General features: G+C 47.7%; 1 protein-coding gene across 1 annotated transcript in view; it reads left to right on the top strand.

Annotated features, from left to right (window-relative positions):
* Nucleotides 1-27418, top strand: part of DLST (dihydrolipoamide S-succinyltransferase) — a 111669-nt gene that overhangs the window by 16647 nt on the left and 67604 nt on the right. Inside the window, exons 3-4 of the mRNA XM_030213730.1 lie at nt 11414-11447; nt 24415-24459. Coding sequence (XP_030069590.1) covers nt 11414-11447; nt 24415-24459 — 79 coding nt within the window. The remainder of the gene's footprint in view (nt 1-11413; nt 11448-24414; nt 24460-27418) is intronic.

The raw sequence follows: 27418 nt of genomic DNA, 5'->3' as shown, positions 1-27418 counted from the left end.
ATGAATGGAAAACAAAAATGAGGATGTTATAATGCCCTTGTACAGCTCCATGGTGCAACCACACCTCAGATATTGTTTGTAGTTCTGGTCACTGCATCTCAAAAAAGATATAGTGGAATTAGAAAAGGTACAGAGAAGGGCAACAAAAATGATAAAGGGATGGGACAACTTCCCTATGAGGAAAGGCTAAAGCGGCTAGGGCTCTTCAACTTGGAGAAGAGACAGCTGAGGGAAGATATGATAGAGGTCTATAAAGTAATGAGTGGAATGGAAAGGGTAGACGTGAACCACTTGTTTACTCTTTCCAAAAATACTAGGTCTAGGGAACATTCAATGAAGCTACAAAGTAGTAAATTTGCAGCTTGGGTAGTGCAGATTTAGGTACGTTCCTGTTGATTCGCATGTGTTTCTAGTTGGTAGGTCGATCAAGTCTGTCATGTATCCCGGGGCTTCACTGTAGATAATTTTGTGAACCAGAGTGCAGATCTTGAAAGCAATGCATTCTTTGATTGGGAGCCAGTGTAGTTTTTCGTGGAGGCATTTTGCGCTTTCAAATCGCGTTTTCCAAAGATAAGCCTAGCTGCCGTGTTTTGAGCGGTCTGAAGTTTCTTCAAGGTTTGTTCTTTGCATCCCGCATAAATTCCATTGCAGTAGTCTGCATGGCTTAGTACCATTGATTGTACCAGGTTGAGAAATATTTCCCTCGGGAAGAATTGCTTCACACGTTTGAGCTTCCACATTGAGTGGAACATTTTCTTTGTCGTGGATGTCACTTGGCTCTCTAGTGTTAAGTAGCAGTCCATTGTAACGCCGAAAATTTTCAGGCTGTCTGAGATAGGCAGGGTGTAATCTGGGGTGTTGATGATTGTGGGGTTATCTGCGCTGTGTTGGGACGAGAGGATGAGACAGTGAGGCTAAGTGTTTTGAAAATGAGCCCCAGTGTGTTTTTTCTTTGTTAAGTTTTAGTTGAAATTCATTAGCCCAAGAGTCCATGATGTTCAAGCTGTTCTTGATTTCGCTGGTGATTTCTGTCAGGTTAGATTTATAAGGAATGTATATTGTGACATCGTCTGCATAGATGAAAGGCTTAAAGCCTTGGTTGGATAAGGACTTGGCTAGTGGGGCCATCATTAGGTTGAAGAGGATCGGTGATAGCGGTGATCCTTGTGGTACTCCACAATCTGCTTTCCACGGTGATGATATGTTCGAGTTTGATTTTAATTGATATGTTCTTGTGGTTAGGAAACCCTTGATCCAGCTAAGTATGTTTCCACCAATCCTGAACTTATCTAGTAATCTTATTAATATATTATGGTTTACCATGTCGAATGCACTAGACATGCCAAAATGGAGGAGGAGGATGTTTTTGCCTATTGCTATTTCCTGCTTGAATTTGGCTAGAAGAGTGACCAGTACTGTTTCTGTGCTGTGGAGGGGGCAAAAACCTGATTGTGATTCGTGTAATATTGAGAATTTGTTTATATAATCTGTAAGTTGTTGTGGGATGTGAGGTCTGCTATGAAGCGGTCAGGGGCGGATTTCATTAGGTGGTTGGGACAGGTATCTAGTTTGCAGTGAGTGTTGGAGAACCTGCTGATCGCCAGTGTAACTGTTTCGACGGTAAAGAGGGCGAAGTTTAACCAGGTTCGGTCAGCCGGGTATTCTCTAGTGGTTTGGTCCAACTCATTAAGGAAGTTTTCGATGTCAGTGTTGTCATGAGGTAGCGTGTTGCGTAGGTTTACAATTTTTTCATTGAAATACTTAGCAAGTGTATCTGCAGATGGGATGTCTGTATTTTTTTGTAGTGACCAAGTTGGTGTCTAGGAGTTTGTTCACGAGTTGGTATTTCTTTGTGTCTTTGTAATCTGTCCCTATTTTAGTTTTATAGTATGATCTTTTGGTCTGTCTTAATGCGTATTTGTATTTTCTTTATGATTGTTTCCATGTGTTGAGTGTGTTTTTGTCTTTTGTTTTTTTCCATGCTTGTTTGAGTTTCCTGGATTGTGTTTTTAGCTTTTTCAGTTCATCGTTGAACCATGGTATCGAGTTATGCTTTCGTGAGGTTCTTGTTCGTAAGGGTGCTATTTCATCTAGTATGCATTTTCATCTTTTATCCCATTCCAAGAGGAGGTATATGGAGTCTGTTTGTGCTGACCATTCATTGTTATATATCAGTTGCCAGAATGTTTTCATGTCTACTTGACCTCTTGTGCTGTAGGATGTGTGTTCTTGTATTTGGTGTAATCCCTTTTTTCGCCAGTGTAGGGATAAGTTTAGTTTGTTTCAGTCCATTTAATATCTGTTCTGGTCTGTTGAAAGTTGCTTGCATTTGTGGCCATTTGAGATCCCATAAGTGGAGGAATTCCTTACATTCCCGTGCGTTGATTGAGTATGGGTCTTCTAAGTGAAGGTTGATGTCTCCTAGTACTAGTACATTGGAGTTGTTTACACATGTGTTTGAAATGAAGTCCATGAAGTTAGTTTGGCCTTAGTTCCAATTACCTGGAGGTCTGTAAAACAAGACTCAATTCAAATGATCGCGTAGGGTTTTGTTGTGGATTCTGACTGAGGCAATTTCAAGTTGAGGTGTCATGGACTCGGCCGTGGTTTCGGTGGTAAAGTGGGATCGATAGATTAGTGCTAAACCTTCTCCTCTCTTTTCCTTTCTGGTCCAGTGTGTGATTTTGTATCCTGGAGGGCACAAGTCTAGGATTATAGGGTCCTTTGGTCGTGGATCCAGGTTTCAGTGATGAAGAGTAGGTCAAGGTCTTCTGCCATGATTCAGTCTGTTAGTATTGCTGTTTGTTTACAGCGGATCTGGCGTTGATGCAGCCCACTTGGATTGTTTGGAATGGGTCTTCTGCGTTTGGTGTTGTGTGGACTTTTATTAGTTGTCGTTTCTTTGTTGAGGTGAGTTTGTTTGGACCCTTCTTTGCATTTTGTGTGGGTTGTCTGCATGATGGTGTTCTTCTTTTGTTTAAGTTGTTGCCAGTTTGAAGAGATGTGGTGTATCTGATCAATCTTTGATGATTGTATAGTATGCGTATACTGTTATTTTCTGCAAGAGGGGTGGTTAGTGTTAAGTGGATCAGTGTTAAGGAGTAGATTATTATTTGTAATGTTGAAATCTATTTCTAGAGGAGTAGTAAGGTAACCTTTTGTAATTTGATTTGGACGGTTGATGTTTATCATGTTCTAAGATATCAAGAGTTGTACAATCTTCTTTGAGACCTTCAATTAACTCCTTAACTCTGTCCCCAAATAATGAATCACCTGAACAAGGAGCATCAGCTACTTTTTCATGAATGTCTTCTCCTAAAGCTGAAGCTCTCAACCAGGATAAACGTCTTGCTGCTATTGCAGTTGCTGCACCTCTTATAGAGGTATCAAAATGATCATGAGTTGTTTGGATCATTTGTTTAGAACATTCTTCTAAATTTGCCATAATAGATACAAATAGAGGAATGTTCTCCTGAGGCAAGAGGGACTGCAACTTTGATAAATCATCCATAATTGTATATAAATATTCTTTCTACATGGTGAAAAGTGTGAACTGAAATACGAGCTGAAAGCATAGCAGATTGAAAACTCTTTCTTGCCATTGTATCCATAAATTTTAAGTCTTTTGGAGGAGGATGATTAGTTATATCCTTTTGAATCTTATTTCGACGCATTGCTGATTTAACTACCAGTGATGCGTGAGGAAGTTGATTCTTGCCATGACCTAAAACTGTACCTTATATTTATTTTCTAAAGCTCTCCGAGTAGGTCTTATAGAATAAGGGTCCAGATTAATTTATGGTGGTCTTGGAGTTCTTGAGCTACAGGAAGGGCAATAGATTCCATAACAATATTTAACAGGCTGCTGATTTTGTAGAACCTGTGTGAGTAAATTAATTAACTGTAACTTGTGCATTAGAGGAAGTTGATTGAGATCTAGTTCCCCTGCTTTTATGAGATTTAGACGAGGCACAAGATAATGAATGCCAGATTGTCGACATTGTGCAGACTTATGGTGTCGATGCTGAGAGTGAGCTCGACTCCGTTTAGTTGGGGGAGTGTCAGATGATGAGAAAGAGGTCGATGAAGCTCAATGTCGACCTGAAGTGAGAGTATTTGATGATGACGTTGAGGAATGTCGATGTCCAGAAGCTGATTTGTGAGAAAAAATTGGTCTTGTTGAAACAGCTGATTTCAAAGAATGTAAAGCCGAGGTGGAAGCATCGGCGTCAGGCAGAGAATCAGCAAAAATTACCTGAGGCGATTGAGCTGACATTGACCAACTTTGCAGATTCTGTGAAGAGAAGTCCTGATCCCCGGGCATTATAGGGGGAGAGCAGGAAATGAAAGCACCTGATCCCCGGGCACAGAGGCAAGGGGGAGAGCAGGGATTGAAGTGTCATTTTGTAGAGCTGAATCAGCTGATAAAGGTAAACATTGAGCAGTAGAATTTTCCATAGCGTCCCACAGATCAATCCAGAGACTGGTGGGTTATGTCCCTCTGCCAGCAGGCGGAGATAGAGAGAACTTCTGAGGCTCTATATGTGGACATGTGCCACCAGCTCAACCTCAGTATTCTCTCTATCTAGCAGGTGGATGGCCTTAACTCTGCAGCTCTCTGGATTTGGGACTCCTCGCCCGTTCCTTCGGGATGAGTTGAGGTGCCCACAGGGTTGAGCGCTTTGTAAAGTTGAGCAGGGATACCTGGTAGTGCCAGGTCCCGTCCTTTCTCCCCCACGCCCGCTGGTTCCTTCCCTGGATACGTGAGTTGTACTCTCATGATTAAAAAAAAAAAGAAGCTTTATTCTTTAACATTTTCCTGTGTGCAACCTCGCAGTAAGCAGAAGTCTGCTGCAGATCCGGGTGAGGAACGGAGCTGTTGTTTAGCCAGGCTTGTGGGGGGGGGGGGGGGGGGGGGCTGGGTGTTCTGAGCACATGGCAGCCCTGTCCGAATCTGTTAAATGCTGCTCCCATTGTGGGAACCAGAGAGCAGCGTCGGGCACTTGTGATGTCTGCTTCGGGGATCTCTGGGGCAGGGTGCGTCGACATTGGGGCAGGAGCTGCCAGAATGCGTCACAGGACAGGCATCCCCGTTGTCCGCTTCCTCCGGGCGTCGTTCCCGCCCGGCAGTGGATGATTTTGGCGCTGTCGTGATTTTAAAAGGGCGGGAGACTGTAGGATCAGCGTCTGCTCAGCTTGGGCGTAAATCAGCTGATTCTCGATCAGCTGGGGCCAGAGCGCTGAATTCGAACGCCGGGGGAGCAGAGGCAAAATCAGTGCCGGCTCGCGGTTTTCCCACGTGGATTCCCCGTGCGAAGATGGAGCGGGCGCCATCTTGGATTCGGGGGGCGAGCCGGTGTTTGGGCCTCCCATGGCCGAGGGGCAATCCCTGCCTCGGGCAGGAGGTCAGAGTGGGGAGCCTGGGGAATCGGGAATGCCCTTTTCTCCCGAGTTTGTGCTCCTCTTGCATAGAGCCTTTTTGCTGAAAAGGTCTGGGGGGGTGCTGGACAGTGATTGTGGCTTTAGGTCGCCTCAGGATGATCCCTTGGCATCTCCTCCTTTTTTGCCTAAAAGGCATGGCTTGGACTTGCAGGAGGCGGAAGCTCTCTCGGTGGGTTCTGAGGTAGATGACGACCCGGTCTGTTTTATGTTTCAACATTTATTATTGATGTGAGCAAAGAAATTTATACAACAGTTGCCTCCATTCTCCTAATACTTTTGTAAATGATACAATGAAACTTGAATGATTAAACAGTATGCACATCAACTTTTAACATAATATTCCCTCCCTTCCCCATGTTCTCTCCCCTCCCCCCCCAAAGAAAGTATTTTATTATGATAGTCTGTAGGGGAAAGAAACACAGATGTTTAACATCTCTAATAACAGAAAATAATTTTGTACTTGCTGTAACTTGGCATAGGTCCTCTGTTGTGTCTTCAGGAGTGTACAGTTTCTTCCTCCCATCTTTATACCTTCACATTGCTACACAGTGATGGATATAATTGCTAATTGGTCCATATCCACCTGTCTACCTTCATAGAGTACAAGTCGTATTTTCAGCCATATACATTAAAGCAATTAGAACAGCAACTTTGAGAACTTTGACAAATATTGTTCCCCTTTCCCCCGTTCGCAGCTCAATCCCCCTCCCCCCCCCCCCCCCCCCCCCCCCCCAATATTTGGCTCTGTGTTATCCCGGGCCCCGAGGCTTCCTCCTCTCTCGGTCTCCATTTCCTCTAGTTCTACTTAACATTTCTAAAGCGCTACTAGGGTTACGCAGCGCTGTACAATTTCCTCTTTACGCACATCTCTTTATAGTTCAAGTTATCGTATTTAGAATTAGGCTTCGGGCTCTCTGCGGTAGGGCTTGAATATATCTTTCCCAAATTAAAAGGAACAGTTTTTTCCGCTTAAACGTCAAGCGGGCGTGTTGACATTCTAAAAGCATCAGCATATGCAGTCTGTTCCTCCATTGCCAGTACGCTGGTCCATACTCCCAACACAACTCTCTTCCCTAACATCCCGGCTTTCCGAATTAACAACTTAAAATGCTTATCATGTGGCCCAAAATCCTCATATTGGTCTAGTAGAAATCCTGTCGGGGACCCGGTCTGTTTTGATGGAGGAGGAGTCGCAGTTTGGAGGAGCTGATGATCCCACTGCAGCTCGGTTGTTTCGGCAGGATGAGTTGACGAGCCTAATTGTCAGCGCCTTGGAGGTTCTGAATATCTCAGCGCCGGACAGCAGTGGTTCGGCGGCTCCATCTATAATGTCAGGGACTAAGAGGCCGCCCCATACTTTTCACATTCATGAGGCTATGAAGGTGCTCATTGCGGCGCAATGGGACACTCCGGAGGCAGGATTACGCATGGCAAGAGCTATGGCGCGTTTATATCCGCTTCCAGAAGGAGAACAAGACGGGTTGCATTTACCTGCAGTGGATTCTTTGATCACAGCAGTGACTAAGCGAACTACTTTGCCTGTGGAAGGCGGGACGGCCCTTAAGGACCCCCAGGATAGGAAGCTAGAGTCTTAAGGCTTCCTTCGAAGTAGCAGCTTTGTGCTTGCAGGCCTCGGTCTGTGGGTCCTATGCTGTCCGAGCGTATCTGTCGTGGGTGCAGAAGGCGTCCTCCTCTGAGGAGCTGGTGGCAAAATTGCCTTCGTTCGAGTCTGGTCTCGCGTATTTGGTGGACTTGTACGATATTCTTCAGGCTTCGGCCAAGGAGAGGTGGCCCTTTCAGTGGTGGCTCGCCATTGGCTGTGGCTTTGTCACTGGTCGGCGTATACAGCTTCCAAGTCTCGTCTTGCTCATTTACCCTTTAAGGGCAAGCTACTGTTTGGAGATGAGCTGGATCAGATCGTTAAAGATCTAGGTGACTCGAAAGGGCATCGTTTACCAGAGGAAAGGCCTAGAGCTGCGTCTTGCGCGGGCCCTTCTAGGACCTGGTTTCGGGAGGCAAGGCGTTATCGCCCAGGCAGGTCGGTAGCCTTCTCTACATCACTCTGGCGGCTCAGCCTCTAGACCTCCCACGGGTTCTCGTACCCAATGATGGGGCCTTTGTCCGCCTTCCAGGGTCAATAGGGGGACGACTGTCCCTTTTTCTGGAGGAGTGGACCAGAGTAACGTCAGACGAGTGGCTGCTGGAGGCGATAAGGGACGGCTACAAGCTAGAAATTGGTTTGGAATCTATCAGATTTTTTGTGGAGTCGCCTTGCAAGTCTCCAGAAAGAAAGCGGCGGACAGGGAGACATTGGACAATCTCATTCGCTTGGGGGCGGTCGTGCCCGTTCCAGTGGCCACAGCGCGGCCTAGGCAGTTATTCCATTTATTTCATGGTGCCAAGAAAGGAGGTTCCTTTTGTCCAGTTCTCGATCTCAGGCTGTAAACAAAGCGCTGCGCGTGCATCACTTTCATGTGGAGACTCTGTGTGCCATGATAGTAGCAGTTCAGCCGGGGGAGTTTCTTACTTCCCTCGATCTCAAGGAAGCTTACTTGCACATTCCCATTTGGCCGCCTCATCATCGGTTTCTTCGGTTTGCTGTGATGGGTCAACACTTTCAGTTTCAGGCCCTTCCTTTCAGCCTAGCTACTGCTTCTCGGACATTTTCCAAGGCTATGGTAGTGGTCGCAACGTTTCTGCGACAGGACGGGTGCAAGTGCACCCATATCTCGACGACTGGTTGATACGAGCGCCGTCTTTTCGGGACAGTGTCCAGGCGACAGGATCGTCGCTCTACTGCGGTCATTGGGATGGGTTGTCAACTTGGACAAGAGTCATTTGGTTCCATCTCAGTCTCTGGAATACCTTGGAGTTCTCTTCGACACCCGGGTGGGCAGAGTTTTCTTGCCAGAAGGCCGGAGATTGAAGCTGCAGCAGCAGGTTCAGGGGCTACTGAGCAGGCCGGTGCCCAAGGCCTGGGACTATGTTCAGGTATTGGGGTCTCTGGCAGCCACGTTGGAAGTGGTTCCGTGGGCCAGGAGTCACATGAGGTGTCTGCAGCGGTCCCTATTGAGCCGCTGGTCTCCAGTATTGGAGGATTACTCGGTCCAGTTATCATGGGAACCTATGGTCAGGATGGAAATGCGTTGGTGGCTTCGAACCGACAAGTTGAATCTGGGGATGCCCCTCTCGGTGCCCGACTGGATAGTGGTGATGACAGATGTCAGCCTTTCCGGATGGGGCGCTCATTGTCGGGGGTTCACGGCGCAGAGGACGTTGTCTCCGACGGAGGCGGCTTGGTCCATCAATCAGTTGGAGCTGAGGGCGGTATGCCTTGCGTTACTAGCCTTTTGCGAGGTGGTAGCGGAGAGGCCGGTTCATGCTCTTTCCGACAATGCGACGGTGGTAGCCTATATCAGTGGGCAGGGGGGCACCAGGAGTGCTCTACTAGCCAAGGAGGCAGTGTGGATTTGTCAATGGGCAGAGGAACACTTGACTCAACTCTCGGCGGCCCACATAGCAGGAACTCTCAACATGGAAGCGGATTTTCTGAGCCGCCATATGTTGGACGCGGGGGGAGTGGGAGCTCTCCGATCAGGCGTTTTCGTTAATCACGAGTCGTTGGGGAGTTCCAGCTAGGGATCTGATGGCACGGGCGTCAAAGTGCCGCAGTTTTTCAGCCGCAGCAGGGATCCCCAGTCTCGGGGATCGATGCACCTCTCCAGCCTTGGCCTCTAACAGTTCTTCTGTATGTTTTCCCTCCGTGGCAATGATAGGCAGGATCTTGGGACGAGTGGTGAGTCATCCGGGTCGGGTGATCTTTGTGGGCCCAGATGCCCATGGTACGCAGATCTGGTAAGTCTTCGGGTGGAAAGCCGTTACGGCTGCCCGCTCATCGGGGGCTGTTGCGTCAAGGTCCCATCCTTATGGAGGATCCCTCGGCTATTGAAAGGGCAGCGTTGAGGAAGAAAGGATATCCGGATAAGGTGATTGCCACTATGTTGCGAGCTAGGAAGCGTTCCACCTCTTCTGCGTATGCTGGAGTCTGGCGCACCTTTGAGGCATGGTGTGCGGAGGCCGGTTTGTCGGCTTTTTTTACTCCGGTTGCTTCTATCTTGGCGTTTTTGCAGGATAAGCTGGACAAATGTTTGTCATTGAACTCTTTGAAGGTTCAGGTGGCGGCCTTGGCATGTTTTTGAGACCGATTACAGGGGACATCCTTAAGCGGCTCATATTGTGTGGTTTTTGAGTGGGGTCAATCATTTGCGCCCATCGCGTACCTCGGTTTTTCCTTCCTGGAATTTGATTTGGTGTTGAAGGCCTTGCAGCGGCCTCCTTTGAACCGCTTGTCTCATTTGTCGGTTACGGATTTGACGTTGAAGACAGTTTTTTTGGTGGCTGTTTCTTCTGCTAGAAGGGTTTCAGAGATACAGGCGTTATCTTGTAGAGATCTGTTTTCTTCGTTTTACAGAGACAGGAGTGGACTCTGCACTCAGTTCCGTCATTTTTGCCCAAAGTTGTTTCGCGTTTTCATTTGAATCAGCAGCTATGTCTTCCCTCTTTTCGTAGGGAGGATCATCCGAGAGAGTTTCGTGCTCTTTGGTGTCTGGACGTTAAGCGGGCTATTATCAGGTATCTGGAAGTGACCAATGACTTCCAGTGTTCAGATCATCTGTTTGTTCTGTTTGCAGGTCCAAGGAAGGGTTGGCAAGCTTCTAAGGCGACGGTGGCACGTTGCATGAAGGCAGCTATTGCGTCTGCGTACATTGCATTTGGTAGGAAACCGCCGGTTCAGCTCCGAGCTTATTCCACTAGGGCTCAGGCGACTTCGGTGGCGGAGTCTAGGTCGGTTTCTTTGGAAGAGATTTGTAGATCGGCTACCTGGTCCTCTGTGCATACTTTTTCAAAGCACTATAGATTGGATGTGGCAGCCAGGGCTGAAGCGGCGTTTGGGGGTTCGGTGCAAAAAAACTGGGGTCTCGGGGTCCCACCCTATTTAAGTACTGCTTGGGTACATCCCACCAGTCTATGGATTGATCTCTGAGAGGCTATGGAAGGAAAAATTAGTTATTACCTGATAATTTTCTTTCCATTAGTCCTGACAGATCAATCCAGAGGCCCTCCCTGGAAGTTTCTGTGTATCTGTTGTGTTTGGTTTTTTCAGGTTTAAGAGTTTCCAGTTTGTAATGAGTCTATTTGTTTCAAATGTTTTGGAGTAACTTCTTTACTTGTTGTGAGCTGCACGAGTTCCTCCCGTGTTTGCGGTGGTAGGGTGTCCTTGAATCTCAACAACAAAACAGGAGAATATCTCTCTATTGGGAGTTGGACGTTTCTATGGCTTTGATATCAATAATACTGAGGTTGAGCTGGTGGCACATGTCCACATATAGAGCCTCAGAAGTTCTCTCTATCTCCGCCTGCTGGCAGAGGAACATAACCACCAGTCTCTGGATTGATCTGTCGGGACTAATGGAAAGAAATTATCAGGTAATAAGTAATTTTCCTTTCTTCTACGAACTTGCTGATGAAGTTTTCCGAATGTGAAGTAGCTAAATATCGTATGAGAGGGTCAGTAATAGATAATTTACGTGTGCAAGTAGCACAACACTTAAATCCTGTCTTTTGGTTAGACATATTAAATAAAATATCTGATAAATTGAATTCTCAAATTTTGACGACTGACTGAAATAAATAGACACGGGTCGGGTCGTTCCATTTCCGCGGACAAAATAAAACTGAGTTATCTGTATGTCATTTTGTATATATACTATGGGTACGGGTGGGAATCCTCTAATTTGCTCACTTTAACTTTTAGAGCATTTTCTATTGGATAGAGGGTCGGTCACGTCACCGTGACGTATATTCAGAGGTGTGGCTAGAAGATCCTGTCCATGGAAAAGAGAGCTGAGGATCTGGAGTGTGGGAGATGTGAATATGATCCATGATTCTGTGATTATTTTTTATTTTTCAGGGGAGCTGTTCACACCAGAGGCACTCGCTGGCAGGTAAATCCCTTTTGTTTGTTTAGTTTCAAGTTTATTAAGGGGTTTACTATCCTGTCTCAAAGTTAGTGTCTAGGTGGCTTACATGGTAAACATATATCAGTGAGGGTTCATATATAAATAGTCTGACAACACATGATACATAAGGAAAATGGGGTAGAACTAGAATATCGATAGTAAAGAAGAAGGGAACGAGGAGGGAGAGGTGCTGTAGGGCTTTGAAGCTATCCAGGCTATATTCCCTGTGGCTCCCAACAGCATCTGTGAATAAAAATGTGTAAAGTTCTGAAGGGAGGTCTGGCGATGGAGAGATTGCGGTAATTTGCTCCAGTGTTCCGGACCTTGTATAGCTTTCCTAGTATGTTTGTGGTATGATTTCGTGAAAAGATGGCACTTGCCAGTAGATTTTTGAGAAGAGGAACGAAGTGTTCTCTGATTTGCTTATGGCATCCGTAATCTGGACAAGTAGGGTGGTTGACAAGAGTGGTGAGTCTTGTATACTAGGACCAGAAATTTAAAGATAATATGGTGGAGCTTCGGAAGCCAGTGGCTGCTTTTAGGACTGGGGTAACATGTTTAAACTTTTCTTACCAGTTATCAATTTTATCACAGTGTTCTGGATTAACTGTTGGAGGAGCTGACCTGCAAGTATATGGGGAAGGGGAATAGTACTAGTTAAGAAAATTCATAGCTGATGAGATCTAGGAGCTGTATGGAATGGCAGGGCATCAACTGTAACGGGAGTTGATGTGGGATGGGGGGAACAGTTTATTCGCTTAGAAGATCAACTGTATCCTATAACTTTCCTCTCCCTTGTAATATCCAACAGCATAGAACAATGAAACTATAATTGAGAAGCATTTGCCCCTGAATTCTATAAAAATTGCACATGCGAATGCTGGGTGCAGTTTAATTACATAATGAGCCAATTAGTGCTAATGGCTTTTTAGTAAGCAATTATTGACACTAAGTAGATTAAATAGAACTTAATGCACATAAACTCCCATGCCTAAATGTTACGCGTGGCCCAAAAAAGGGGGGCGTGGAACATAAATTAGACGCAGGGATTTGCCACACGGTTTTGTTGGCGTAAATGGCGATTCCTAAATTTACACATGACCCCTGGGCTTAAGCGCTGTTCTACAAACTGCTCTTAACTTTAAGTTGCTTTGTTTGCGCCATATATAATGTATCCCTTGATGTGCTGTAATTTTCTGCAATGACAAACTCTTGATGTGCTTGCTAAGTGTTGTAGAATATTGTAATCCATGATTTTAAGCCCAGCATCCACAGTCCCGTCCTAGCAGCAGCAAACCCAAAAGACCCAACCAGTTCCTCAGTTTAAGCAGGGGACGAGCTTTTGACTGGCTCCAGCAGGGCATAACTGCAATAAAAGTATCCATACTGGAGAGAGGCAGAATTTTTTTTCAGGAAAGGTGGCTTCTTATAATCTCAGACTGTGGGCACTTCAGATAGTTGAGGTAGCGTCAGCTCCCTCCAGATTACCCTCCAAGAGCTTCAAAATTCAGCTCACAGCATCAGAAATGCTTGCAGAGGGACTGCATGATCGAACCCATCCCACCAGGGGAGAGAATGGAAGGGATTCTATTCCAAGTAACTTCCTAGTACCTAAAAGACGGGAATTTCGTCCCATCTAGACCTAAGGTCCCTGAACCAAATGTTTGATCAAAGAAAAGGAAATAACAAAAGAGAGGGAACGAAGTCCAAACTAAAGTCCAAACAAACAGCACCAAACGAATACAGAAAGTGAAAGTGCCTTGTTGCTTTGCAGCTTTTACTATATGAGATGTGGGATAAGGAATAATATATTGTAGAGGAATATATTTGAGTTATTCCCCAAGTTTTCCACGTCATCACTGTGACCCCAGACGCAGGTGCTAATCACCGAACACGGCCCGTGTCGGGTCCTTTTTGTCAAGGCTCATTCATTAAAGAGCTGTGTTCCATTTTTAAAGGCCCGTGGTGCTGTTTTTTTGTTTTGATTAAAGAAAAGGTCAGAATGCTTTACACTCACATCTAGAGACATCCAGTCACAGGAGGCATAATATAATGAATTCAGGACCTTAGCGAACCTCCTTCCATATCATCAAGCTGATCAATCCATAGACTGGTGGTTGTGTCCATCTACCAGCAGGTGGAGATAGAGAGCAAACTTTTGCCTCCCTATATGTGGTCATGTGCTGCCGGAACTCCTCGTATGTTCTCTATCTCAGCAGGTGGTGGTCACACACAGCAGCAGCTCTGGCTAGCCTCCAAGCCTAATTTTTAGGTTTTGTTGAGTGCCTGGGGTTGAGGGCTCTTTTGAGCAAGTGCAACCTGGTGGTGCCAGGTCCCTCCTTTTCTCCCCCCTCCCGCTGGCTCCGTTAAAAAAAAAAAAAAAAAAAAAAAAAAAAAAAAAATTTTGAACGGCCTTAAAGGCGTTTATTTCGACGTTATTTAAGCGTCTATTGCAGCTACTCACTGAGACACCAGGTCGTTACGACTCGGAGCGGACAGCAGGTAATTTTTACCTTTTATAGCGGGCGGGGGTTCCCCGATTCTTCTCCTCGTGGCACATGGCGTCGGAGGGCGAGGGCGCAAAAGGGTCGCTCCCCGGGTCCGCTCGAGCGCTTCTAGAGGGATGCGGGGGTCTTCAAGCCGGATTCGCCCTTGGTGGGTGACAGTTTCGCGACCGATGCATGTCACGGTCCCTTCCTCCGGCGTGGCGGTTTTTTCCCGCCATAAAACGCCCATCCCCCGCTCCTCGCCTCCGCCATCTTGGCCGGCCACGCGGCTCGGACGGCTTCTTCTTGGGCCTCCCTTGAGGTTGGAGACATTAATGCCATGAACGCCCTTAATTTGGGCGACGGCACAGAAGCGGCTAAGGTTAAGAGCCGTTCTTCCCGCGCGGCTCCTTCGCGGAGTTTCGCGCCGGACGCCATTTTGGAATGCGCAGCATGTCTCTCCCCCGCTGTTGCGAGCGCCGGTTGAGAGAGCGCCTAGGGCTGTTGCCCAGGCTGCGGAAGTGCACAGTCTGGGGGGTTTCTCCCCCGAGTTTGTTTTGCTGCTGCATCGGGCCTTCCTCATGCACAACGCTGCCCCCGCTCCCTCCTCTGGTAAAGAGGTTGAGGTTCCCAGAGGTAAACGCCCTCGGGTTGATTCCCAGGCCTTGGAGGAATTTGTCTCCTCCGATGTAGATGAGGGCAGCGTGTCTGGGGTCTCCCAACGGTCCTTTGTGGATTCCTTGGAGGAGACGGATCCCCGCTCGGGATGGAGCGGATGACCCCTCTGCAGCGCGGCTTTTTCACCCGGAGGATTTGCCCAACCTGTTGTTACAGGCCATGGACACTTTGAAGATATCCTCTCCGGAGGACGTCTTTCCCTCAGCCCCTGTTGGCTCTGCCATTATGCTGGGGACGAAGCGCCCGCCTAGAACCTTCCCGTGCATGATGCCATGCACACCTTAATTTCGGCTCAATGGATGTCCCAGAAGCGAGCCTTAAAGTGGCTAGGGCTATGTCCCGCCTCTATCCTTTGGCTGTGAGTGAACGTGAGGCCTATCTGTGGCCTACCGTGGATTCTTAATCACTGCGGTGACTAAGGAAAACGGCATTGCCGGTGGAAGGTGGCACGGCCCTAAAGGACGCCCAAGACAGGAGATTGGAGGCGGCCTTAAGGTTGTCCTTTGAGGCGGCTGCTTTAAGTTTGCAGGCCTCAGTTTGCGGCTCCTATGTGGCCAGGGCGTGCCTGACTATGGTGCAGCGGGCTTTCCCCTCGGATCATTCCTTGAGGGATGATTGGCCAGCCCTGGAATCGGGCCTGGCCTATTTGCGACTTGCTGTATGATGTCTTGAGAGCCTCAGCTAAAGGCATGGCTCAGACTGTCTCTGCGCGGCGGTTGGCTTTGGCTGAAACATTGGTCTGGCTGACCACGCCTCAAATCCCGCCTGGCTAGATTGCCTTTTAAAGGCAAGCTGCTCTTTGGGGTCGAGCTGGACAAAATCGTGACTGATCTCGGCACGTCTAAGGGCAAGAAGTTACCGGAGGTCAGGGCTCGGGCTAGTGCTCGTCCCGGTACCTCCAGAGGACGGTTTCAGGAAGCCCGTCGGTACCGCCCGGGCAGGTCGGGTGCTTCTGCCCCCCTCTTCCTTTAAGAGGAATTTCTCCCCCAAGCAGCATTCCTTTCGCAGAGACCGCCGTCCCGGAGGTGCTCCCTCCGGTCCTCCCCCAGGGTCTCGTACCCAATGACGGGTATTGGTCCACGCCCCAGTGCAGATTGGAGGACGGCTGTCCTCGTTTCTGGGCGATGTGGACCACAATAACTTCAGACGCTGGGTGCTGGAAGTCATCAGAGACGGCTACAAGCTAGAGTTCTGCCGACCCTTAAGAGACGGGTTTTGTACTCTCTCCCTGCAAGTCTCCGGTCAAAGCTGTGGCAGTGCAGCAGACTTTGGACAATCTGATCCGCCTGGGTGCGGTCGTTCCGGTGCCAGAAAGTCAGCTTGGCAAGGGGCGTTACTCCATTTACTTTGTGGTACCAAAGAAAGGAGGTTCTGTCCGGCCTATCCTCGACCTCAAAGGGGTCAATCGGGCCTTGAAAGTGCGGCACTTTCGCATGGAGACTCTCGCTCTGTTATAGCGGCAGTGAAGGCAGGGGAGTACCTGGCATCCTTGGACATCAAGGAAGCGTACCTGCATATTCCCATCTGGCCTCCTCATCAACGCTTTCTGCGTTTTGCAGTCCTGGGCCGACACTTCCAGTTCAGAGCCCTCCCGTTCGGGTTGGCTACTGCTCCGCGGACCTTTTCCAAGGTAATGGTGGTCATAGCGGCCTTCCTGCGAAAGGAAGGAGTACAAGTCCATCCTTATCTGGACGACTGGTTGATCCGAGCCCCCTCTTATGCAGAGTGCGGCAGAGCTGTGGAACGGGTAGTTGCTCTTTTGAGCTCCCTGGGATGGATCATCAACTGGGAGAAGAGCCAGCTGCGCCCGACTCAGTCCCTGGAGTATCTGGGAGTTCGATTCGACACCCAAGTGGGCAGAGTGTTCCTGCCAGACAATCGGATTGTCAAGCTTCAGGCTCAGGTGGACCAGTTCCTAGTAGCCTCTCCTCTTCGGGCTTGGGACTATGTGCAGCTGTTGGGCTCTATGACGGCCACGATGGAAGTAGTGCCCTGGGCCAGGGCTCATATGAGACCACTACAACACTCTCTGCTGCAGCGCTGGACTCCGATGTCGGAGGATTCTGCGGTGCGTCTTCCCTTGGATCCAGCAGTGCGCAAGGCGCTGAGCTGGTGGATGCAGGACAGACAAGTTGTCTGCGGGAATGCCTCTGGTGTCCCCAGAGTGGATTGTCGTCACGACGGACGCATCGTTATCGGGCTGGGGAGCCCACTGCTTGTGGAAGGACAGCGCAGGGGCTTGGTCTCCTGCAGAGGCAAAGTGTCTATCAACCTCCTGGAACTCAGAGCCATTCGGTTGGCGCTTTTGAGTTCATCCCGGTACTGGTGTTGAAGCCTGTACGGGGCCTGTCGGACAATGCCCCGGCTGTGGCCTATGTCAACCGCCAGGGAGGTACCAAGAGCGCCCCTTAGCCAAGGAAGCTATTGAGTCTATGCCAGTGGGCGGAAGCGAACCTGGAACAGCTGTCAGCGGCCCACATTGCCGGAGTCATGAATGTCAAGGCGGACTTTCTCAGTCGCCATACCTTGGAGCCCGGAGAGTGGCAGCTATCTGCTCAGGCGTTCTTGGACATCACGAAGCGCTGGGGCCAGCCGAGCCTAGATCTGATGGCGTCATCGGCAATTGCCAGTGCCGCGCTTCTTTCAGCCAGAGGACGGGACCCTCGATCCCTGGGAGTAGATGCTCTTCTCCAACAATGGCCGACACAAGAGCTCTCTAGTGTTTCCCGCCCTGGCCCTGTTGGGCCAGGGTACTAGACCGGGTGGCAAAGCATCCCGGCAGGATAATCCTGGTGGGTCCGGATTGGCCAGACGTCCCTGGTATGCGGACTGATCAGGCTCTCAGTCGACGATCCTCTGCGGCTGCCAGTGGAGCAGGGCCTGTTACATCAGGGTCCCGTGGTGATGGAGGATCCCTCCCCCTTTGGTCTTACGGCCTGGCTATTGAGCGGCAGCGTCTGAGGAAGAAGGGCTTCTCAGACAAGGTCATCGCCACTATGCTGAGAGCGAGGAAACGCTCTACTTCTACTGCTTACGCCAGGGTTTGGCGTATCTTTGCAAGCGTGGTGTGAAGCAGGCTCTCTTTCTCCTTTCACATGCTCCAATTTCTTCAGTGTTGGCGTTCCTGCAAGAAGGTCTGGACAAAGGCCTGTCGCTCAGTTCCCTTAAGGTCCAGGTAGCGGCTCTGGCTTGCTTCAGGGGCCGCCTGAAGGGTGTTTCCCTGGCTTCGCAGCCAGATGTGGTGCGCTTTCTCAAGGGAGTTAATCACCTGCGCCCTCCTCTGCACTCAGTGGTGCCTGCGTGGAATCTCAACCTGGTGCTGAGAGCATTGCAGAAGCCGCCGTTTGAACCCTTGTCAAGGGCATCTCTGAAAGACCTGACGTTGAAAGCAGTCTTTTTGGTGGCTATCACTTCAGCCAGAAGAGTTTCCGAGCTCCAGGCGCTCTCATGTCGAGAGCCTTTTCTACAGTTCACTGAGGCAGGAGTGACTATTCGCACAGTGCCTTCCTTCCTGCCCAAGATTGTTTCTAGCTTCCATGTGAATCAGCAGCTATGTCTCCCTTCCTTTCGTAGGGAGGACTACCCAGAGGAGTACTCTGCTCTTAAATATCTGGATGTGAGACGAGTCATCATCAGATACTTGGAAGTGACCAATGATTTCCGGAAATCGGATCATCTGTTTGTCCTGTATTCAGGTCCTCGTAGGGGTCTGCAGGCTGCTAAGCCTACAGTGGCAAGATGGGTCAAGGAAGCCATTGCAGCGGCTTATGTGGCCGCGGGGAAGGTGCCGCCTATCCAGCTGAAGGCTCACTCTACAAGAGCTCAGGCGGCCTCGATGGCAGAGGCCGGTTCCGTCTCCTTGGAAGAGATATGCAAGGCGGCAACTTGGGCTTCGGCCCATACATATCTCCAAGCATTACCGCTTGACTGTGGCTGCTCGGGCGGAGGCCCGGTTTGGAGCTTCAGTGTTGCGGTAGGGATTTCTATGTCCCGCCCTGGGTGAGTACTGCTTCGGTACATCCCACCGTCTATGGATTGATCAGCTTGATGATATGGAAGGTAAAATTAGTATAATCATACCTGATAATTTTCTTTCCATTAATCATAGCTGATCAATCCATAGCCCCTCCCAGATATCTGTATTGTTTTTATTCTGGTTGCATTTCCGGTTCAAGTTAGTCTTCAGTTACTTCAGAAAGACTTCGTGCTTCAGTTTTTCACTTGGATTCTTCAAGAGTTAAGACGAGTTTGTGTTACAGTGAGCTGCTGCATTCCTCTCCCCTCCGTTTTACGGGCTGGATTGAGACTTAAAAATTCTGCCGGCACTCCTCCCGCTTCGTGCGGCTGTAGGGCAGTTTTGTACCCTCCCGCTTCGGCGGTGTTAGGGTCAGTCAGCTCCTCCCGCGGTTGCGGTTGCAGGATAAGCCAGATCCCCCCGCATCGGCGGGTGTGGTGTCCCTCCCCCGCTCCGCGGGGATGAGCTGGATGGATTCCCCTCCCCCACTTGTGTGGGGATGAGCTGGGTTAATTCCCCTCCCCCGTTTCGGCGGTGGTGAGCTGGGCAGAGTGTCCCTTCGTGGGTGTAATTCTCTAAGTGCTGAGTCCTGCGGATGGAGCTTTGATATCGACATACTGAGGAGTTTCCGGCAGCACATGACCACATATAGGGAGGCAAAAGTTTGCTCTCTATCTCCACCTGCTGGTAGATGGACACAACCCACCAGTCTATGGATTGATCAGCTATGATTAATGGAAAGAAAATTATCAGGTATGATTATACATAATTTTACCTTGTATCTGATTACAGTTACTGCTAGACTGGTTTGTGGATTGGATCATTTTGACAGTATTTCACCTTTCATGAAAGATCTTCACTGGCTATTAGTACAACAGTGCATTAAATTTAAATTAGCTTGTCTGATTTTCAGATCAGTGGGCTTGGAGAGGAAATGGCTATCCTGTTTAAAAATAATATTTGGTTATTACGAAGATTATTTTCCTTTTCAAGGGCTATGGTTTTAGAATATGCTACCTATAAGATTGAAAGGTTTGCCATGTTATTAATCTTTTAGAAAGGTTTTGAAAACCTACTTGTCTGATAAGTAATGGGAAAATTAAAATACTTGCTGTATGATGATGGTATTGTAATTCCCTCTATTGTAGAGAACTTTTTGTTTTGTCAACCACTACAAATCCTTTTTGGAACAACGGGCGGTATATAAAACCCAAATAGAATAGATTTTGAGTAGGAAAGCGGTGCTACCGGTACCGTGTTAGGCCACTCCCAGGGTGCTTACAGAGTGTCTTGCAGTAGTCGCAGCATCGCTACACAGACTGGGAGTGCATGTGTTTCCCATCTGGATGATTGGCTGGTGAAGAGCACATCAAAGGAAGCTGCTCAATACAGAGAATATTCAGGTGTTAGTAGGGTTCATAACCCAAAGTCCCACATGCAGTTGCAGTCCATTGGAGCCCTGCTAAACACAGTACAAGCTTGGGCCTACTTTTCCTCAGGTGAGGGCGGATGCATGTCATGTCTATGACACATCTTCATTTGCAAGGTGCTCAGTGGACATGAACTTTTCAGTGGTGTCAGGCTATGGGGGATCTGAAAGATGCCATCTTGGTCACTCCAGAGAAGCAGCAGTCGCTTCCCTGGTGGATGATTTGGACCATTTTGACTTGAGGACTTTCATTCCAAATTTCTCCTCCCCAGAACATTCTGACCACATATGTATCTGGGATGGGGTGCTCTTTTAGATTAACACCCAGGGGCACTGGTCCACTCAGGAGACTCAGCTTCATATCAGTCTCCTGGAACTGTAGACAGTATGGAACTAGAAAGTTGCACAGGGACAGAAATTCCCCAATGGAATCTAACCCATACCCACCCGTACCTGATTAGATTCATTCCATCCCCACAATTAATCACCTTCATCCCTTCTTGTACCTGCTGTAATTGACACTATTATTTACTTGCTCACTGCCCTCTGTTTCCTCCCAATCCCAACTGCCTCCACTGATTTTTTTGGGGGATGGTATTCACTATTCAACCAATGAGTGTTCCAAGCCTCAGTCTGGTGTTCCGGCTGCCTCTCTCCATACGTTCCAAGCTTCATTCTGGTGCTCTAGTTGCCCCTCTCGGTGCATTCTAATTCTAAGCCTCATTCTGGCATCATCAGAGATTTTGACTACACTCCCATGGGAATCCTATAGAAACTTCTTCCATATCCATGGGAATCCTGCAGGTTCTGCGGGATCCCCATTCTTGTGCAAATCTCTATATGGAACTCTCAAAAGGCTTTCAGAGATAGCTGTTGAACCAAATTGTACTTATCAAAACAGTGCATGGCAACCTGATTGTCTGTTTCAATAAGCAGGGGGACACGGGATCCTACACTTATGTTGGGAAGCAGTTGGGATGTGGCAGTGGGCCACCAGCCATGGCATAGTACTCAGAGCCACATACCTGCAGGCAATGACAGCAGTCTGGCGGGCAGACTGAGCAGGGTGATGTAACCGCATGAGTGGTCTTTCAACATGGCTGTTGCCCTTAAGACCTTCCGAGAACAGGGCACCCCCTCTGATCTCTTTGCCATTCATCGCAACAACAAAGCTCTTCAGTACTGCTCCATACTCGGATCATATGGCAGGCTAGTGTCAGATGCCTTCTTCCTTGATTTGGTGGGGAGGGTCTTCTGTATGCATGTCTTCCAATCCCTCTAATAGGGAACTCTGCTGAAATTCAGGAAGGACTGAGGAACCATGATACTCATCGGGTCTAATTGGCCAAGGCAGCTCTGATTCCCTCTTCTTCTGGATTTATCCTCTGAAGAACCTTGGAGATTGGAGTGTCTTCGAACCCTCATCATGCAGAGCAAGGGATCATTTCTGCAACCCAACCTCCAGTCCCTGGCCCTCACAGCTTGGATGTTGAGAGCATAGAATTTGCCTCTTTTCAACTGCCTGAGGGTGTTTCCAAGCTTCTGCTGGCTTCCAGGAAAGATTCCATTAAGAGGTGTATCACTTTCAAATAGAAAATGATTGCCATCTTGATTAGAGGGCAAGGTCCTAGATTCTTTCCCTTGTTCTATTCAAAAACTGTTATCTTCTACATCTCTCTATGAGGGTTTACCTCCGTGTAGTTAACGCTTACCATCAGCATATAGAGCAGTGGTTCTCAGCTGGTGTGTCGCAAGTACCCAGAATGTGTGTAGCAACACCAGCACAAAGCAGTGTCTTTTTTTTTTTTAAGGCTGCAGCGTGTCTCTCCTTCCCTCTTCCCTTTTATCCTATTGTGAATCCAGCACCTTTCCATTTTCCTGCCTCCCCTCTCCCCAAGTCTGTCAAGGAGATGGGACAACTCCCTATCAGGAAAAGCTAAAGCAAGTACCTGTAATAGGATTTGTAAACAGTATAGCCACCTCCTGGTACACTTGCGGTACATCAAGTGCTACAAATAAAACAAAAAAAGTAAAAATAAAGTGACTAGAGTCTTCAGCTTGCAGAAGAGACAGCTGAGGAGATATGATAGAGGTCTATAAAATGCTGAGTGGAGTGGAACAGGTAGATGTGAATCGCTTGTTTCCTCTTTCCAAAAATTCTAGAACTGGAAAGTACACAATGAAGCTACTAACTTAGTAAATTTAAAACAAACCAGAGAAAATATTTGTTCACTCAACATGTAATTAAAATGAGGAATTCATTGCCAGAGAATGTGGTAAAAGCAGTTGACTTAGCAGGGTTTTAAAAAAGTTTGGATAATTTCCTACAAGAAAAGTTTGTAAGCCATTACTAAGATAAGCTTGGGAAATCCACTGCTTATTTCTAGGATAAGCAGCATAAAGTCTGTTTTACTGTTCTGGTACTTGTGACCTGGATTGGCCACTGTTGGAAACAGGATACTGGGCTTGATGGACCTTTGGTCTGTCCCAGAATGGCAGCGCTTCTTTGAGCGCAGTAGCCCGAGCATGTTGCCTGGGCTGACCCGGAGAATTTCCTCTGCTGTGTCCTGCCCTTCTGGTTTAACATCCTGTTTTCGTAAGGGCAGGACACCGTAGAGGAAAGGCTCAGGGTCATCCCAGGCAACGTGTTCTAGCTGCTGGTGCCTACAGAGAAGTGAAGGTTTGGTGGCCCAGGGAGGGGGAGGCTGGGGTAGGATGACCGAGAGGTGCTAGAATTGTAGGGGAGGGGCTAAGGGAAGAAGAGGGAAGGTGCTGTATTCCTGGGAGTCATAAGGAAGAAGGGGGAGAGGTGGTAGTCTCATGGGGGGGTGACTAAGAGAAGAGGAAAGTTGCTGGACTCATGGGGGGAAGGGCAACAGAAGGAAGAAGAGGGAAGGTGCTGGAAGGGTGACCGGAATCTTGGGGAGGAGCTGAAGAAAGAAGAGGGAAAGGTGGGAGGTGGTGGAGAAGAAAACTATCTGAAATCAAGAGAGCTTGGGACAAGTAAACATAGAATCTCTAAGGGAGTGAAAGGGATGGTTTCACAGACTGGATAAGCCATATGGTCTTTATCTTTTTGTTTAGGGAGAAGAAGCCCAATAGATAGTACAGTGGCTTTAGAACCCGGGGGAACTGTTGCTCCTTGTGGCTCTGGGCAAATCCACTTAACCCTTCATTGCCCCAGGTACAAAATAAGTACCTGCGTAGAATATGTAAACTGCTTTGGTTGTACTATAGAAAGGTGGTATATTAAATCCCATCTCCATCCTCTTTATCTGCCTTCATTTTTCTCTGTTTCTATGCTGGAATTGTGGGGAGGTGCTGAGGGAAGAAGAGGGAAGGTGCTTGACTTGGGCGGGGGGGGCCTTATAGAAGATGAGTGAGAGGTGCTGACCTGGGGGGGGGGGGCGGCTGAGGAAAGGAAGAGGAGAGGTGCTTGCCCTGTTTGGGTGGGGGTGGGAAAGGGTGCTGGACCTGTGGGGGAAGGAGGGCCTGGAAAGGAGAGGACCTGCCAGATCATGGAGGGCTGGGTAGAGAGGGAGGATGCTGGACCCACAGAGATGTGGCTACCTAAAGCCCTGAGGCAGTGCTCCTCCTAGGTTGTGTAGGGCAGTCAACCGGCACTTAGCATCTTTCACTTTGTGGCTTTCACACCCCCCAGGAAGGAGCCAGAATAGGGGTTTGTGTAGCTGCATCTCCTGCCTTCCAGGCTGGGTTACTGCTGCTGCTCTCTATCCTCCTTTGGGGGGGGGGGTGAAGGGAGGAATATAGGGGACAGTGAGCGAGATGTATGATAAGAGGGAAGGGAGAATTGGGGGGGCCCCGTATCATAATTCATAGGGGTGGAGGAGAAGGGAGAGGAGGACAGGGAGATGTAGGGCTACAACTGTGGATGGAGAAAAAGAGGAGATGCTGGATGTTGCATATGCTTTGCATGGTGGAACCATTGTGGGATAAACCGTGGGGGTTCGAGGAGAGGAATGAGAGGAGGATGGTGAGTATGAGTTTATCTTGTTCGTGCAGACTGGATGGACCGTTGCAGGTCTTTTTTCTGCCGTCATCTACTATGTTACTATGAGTACAAAGGGTGTAAGTGGATAGAAGGGAATAAGAGCCAGGGAAGGGTGAGATGGAGGAATACTGGGTGTGGGGGGGTGTAATTCACTGTAGAGAACAGTAGGGGGGGTCACTGTAGGGAATGATGCAGGAGGGAGTCACTGTGGGGGATGGTACTGGAGTATTGGATGTGGGGGGAGTCACTGTTGGTGAAAGGTAGGGGAGTGCTGGCTGTTGTTCATTGACAGTACAGACTAAATTAAACGATAACCAGAATTTATTTTTCAGGTTTCTTTTGTCAAGAGCCTGTTTTGGTAACAGCACCACGCATCAGTAAGTATGTTTTGTGACTATCTTATCTTATAGTTCATAAAATGATTGCAACCTCAAAAAAAAATGATCACCAGTTTTGGGGGGTATGTTGTTTAAATGTGTTAAACTGTTGCAAAACAACATTTAGAAAATAGTCCCTGTGTGTCAGCATTGAGGCTCATGGCACACACACTTCAAGGTTTGTTTTTGGTTTTGGATACAAGATAAAAAAAATTGTAATGAAAAGCAGAAATAAGTCCACTCAAATCTCATAATACAACCAGTCATGATACTTGGAAATTATTTTTTGCTACCTTGACCAGCTGAGAATAAGGGAGGTCCAAACTTTTACAAAATGTGTCAGATGAAGTTCAATGTTGACAAAGTGCAAAGTGATGCATGTGGGTAAGAGGAACCCGAATTAGAGCTTACGTCTTTGCAAGGTCGCGTTAGGGAGTTACGGATCAAGAAAGGGATTCGGGTGTCGTCGTCGATGATACGCTGAAACCTTCTGCTCAGTGTGCTGCTGCGGCTAGGAAAGCAAATAGAATGTTGGGTGTTATTAGGAAGGGGTATTGAGTCCAGGTGTGCGGATGTATAATTGCCGTTGTATCGCTCCATGGTGCGACCGCACCTGGAGTATTGTGTTCAGTACTGGTCTCCGTATCTCAAAAAGATATAGTTAGAATTGGAAAAGGTACAGCGAAGGGCGACGAAAATTGATAGTGGGATGGGACGACTTTCCTATGAAGAGAGGCTGAGAAGGCTAGGGCTTTTCAGCTTGGAGAAGAGACGGCTGAGGGGAGATATGATAGAAGTGTATAAATAATGAGTGGAATGGATCGGGTGGCTGTGAAGCGACTGTTCACGCTATCCAAAAATAATAGGACTAGAGGGCATGAGTTGAAGCTACCAGTGGTGGTAATTTAAACGAATCGGAGAAAATTTTTCTTCACCCACGTGTAATTAGACTCTGGAATTCGTTGCCGGAGACACGTGGTACGGGCGGTTAGCTTGACGGAGTTTAAAAAGGGGTTAGATGATTCCTAAAGGACAAGTCCATAGACCGCTATTAATGGACTTGGAAAAATTCCGCATTTTTAGGTATAACTTGTCTGGATGTTTTTACGTTTGGGGAGGTGCCAGGTGCCCTGACCTGGATTGGCCACTGTCGGGTGACAGGATGCTGGGCTAGATGGACCTTGGTCTTTCCCAGTATGGCACTACTTATGTACTTAGGTACTTATGTTCAAGACAGAAACAAAAGGAAAACTAATGGTAAACAAGGAAGACTGAGGAAGGCTACACAGGTAGCAGGCCTGAGAGGATGTGCTGGGCCGTGAGCAAAGACTCATTGCGGTGGTCTCATTTGCTTTTGTCAGCTTCATCTGTTACATCTTTTAGATGTACAGTGATGTGCTTTAGTTGCTCTGAATTATCACCACAAAAGTTTTCTGATTTGAGTGAGACCTAGCTATCTCCTTACTAGTGACCAAGGCAAAGAAATTGCCTCTTGGTCTTTTACCCTTTGGTCGTCCAGTTGTCCAACCGACTCCCTCATGGTTTTATATGGTGAACTCTATTATATTTAGTTGATCGGGCAACACTTTTTTCTACCAGTAATTGCAGTAAGACTCACAATCAAATGTTACTCCATTTTCCATCACCTAAATAGGTTAAGAGACTCAAAATCTTTAATTCTTCTTTGTATTATCAGGTTGCCTATGTATGGAATTCATTTCCATTGTTGATTTGCTGCATATCAAATTACCAAATTTCACAAGACTCTTATAATCTACTTATTTGTAAAATACTCTTAATTATTTGATTAAATATTATTGTTAAGTCCGGGAGGATTTGTCCTGTTGTCTTACTATGTGATCCGCATAGAACTATCAGTGGTAATTGCAAAATAGAAGCATCGTTAACATAGCAAAGGGGAAGAATCTTAAATGATAAGATGGTAATTACCTAGAAGCCTGTGCTCTGTTTGAAAGAGAGGGATAACGTCATACTTTTTCTTTCTGTGGAGGAACCTGATAGCTGTATTTTGGACCCGGTGAAGTCTGCAAATCTGGGAAGCAGGAAGACCAGTGAAGAGGTAGATGGAATAATCAAGTTCTCAAAATGACGAGAGCCAGGAGCAGAACACAGAGATGATGGCTCAAGAAAGGAGTGCACTGATCTAATCTGGTGTAAAGTGAAGAAGCAAGAGGACATGATTCGTGAAATGTATTGGCAAAAGAAAAGTTCCTGGACCACAGTAATCCCCTAAAACCCTCACAGCTGTTTTATAAGGGAGAGATGCGCTACTAATAGTGAGTGTGGGCACATCAGAAGGGGTTGAGAAGATTAAGACTTTGGATTTAGTGACATTTAATCCACAATTATGTTCTACTTCTGATTTCCCTTCACTGTCCTCCATCTTCCCATACATTGACCTTACTATCTGATTCCATGCTGGAGGGTCTCTTTCCTGCAGGTCTGACCATGGATTCCTCATGTGGCGCTGGGAGGTGTTTAATCCTGTTTCTTTCACTCTGTCCAGCGTTCTTTCTTCTGTGAAAGCTTTAACTTCACTGTACCCTCTTTGTTCTGCATTCCAGGTTTTGGTCTTTTACGCTACATGTTGGTACTTACAGTTTGTTCCTGTTTATTCCTTGACCCTTTGAAGTATTCAGTTGTTTAAACAATCTTAAAAAAGCACTCTGGATCTAGCTGACAATTCCTTGTCATCAAGCAGATGAATCCATTACGAATGGGTTGTGTTCATCAACCAGCAGGGGGAGATAGAGAGCACTGAAAAACCATAGTGCCTCATGGCCAGCTAGCTCCATCTGCCTCTTCAGTATTTGAAGCTTCCAAAGCAGTGTTACACCGCAAAGCATAATAACATGAACTTTCCTAACAGCGGATGAATGCCCCAAAACTGGAGCTATAAGTCAAAGGAGGGAATGGACTCATCCTCCTGGAGGGAATG

This window comes from Microcaecilia unicolor, chromosome 9 (genome assembly GCF_901765095.1).
Source record: "Microcaecilia unicolor chromosome 9, aMicUni1.1, whole genome shotgun sequence".
NCBI lineage: Eukaryota > Metazoa > Chordata > Amphibia > Gymnophiona > Siphonopidae > Microcaecilia > Microcaecilia unicolor.
Note: the sequence above shows the minus strand (reverse complement) of the source record. Positions and strands in the feature narration are given on the sequence as shown.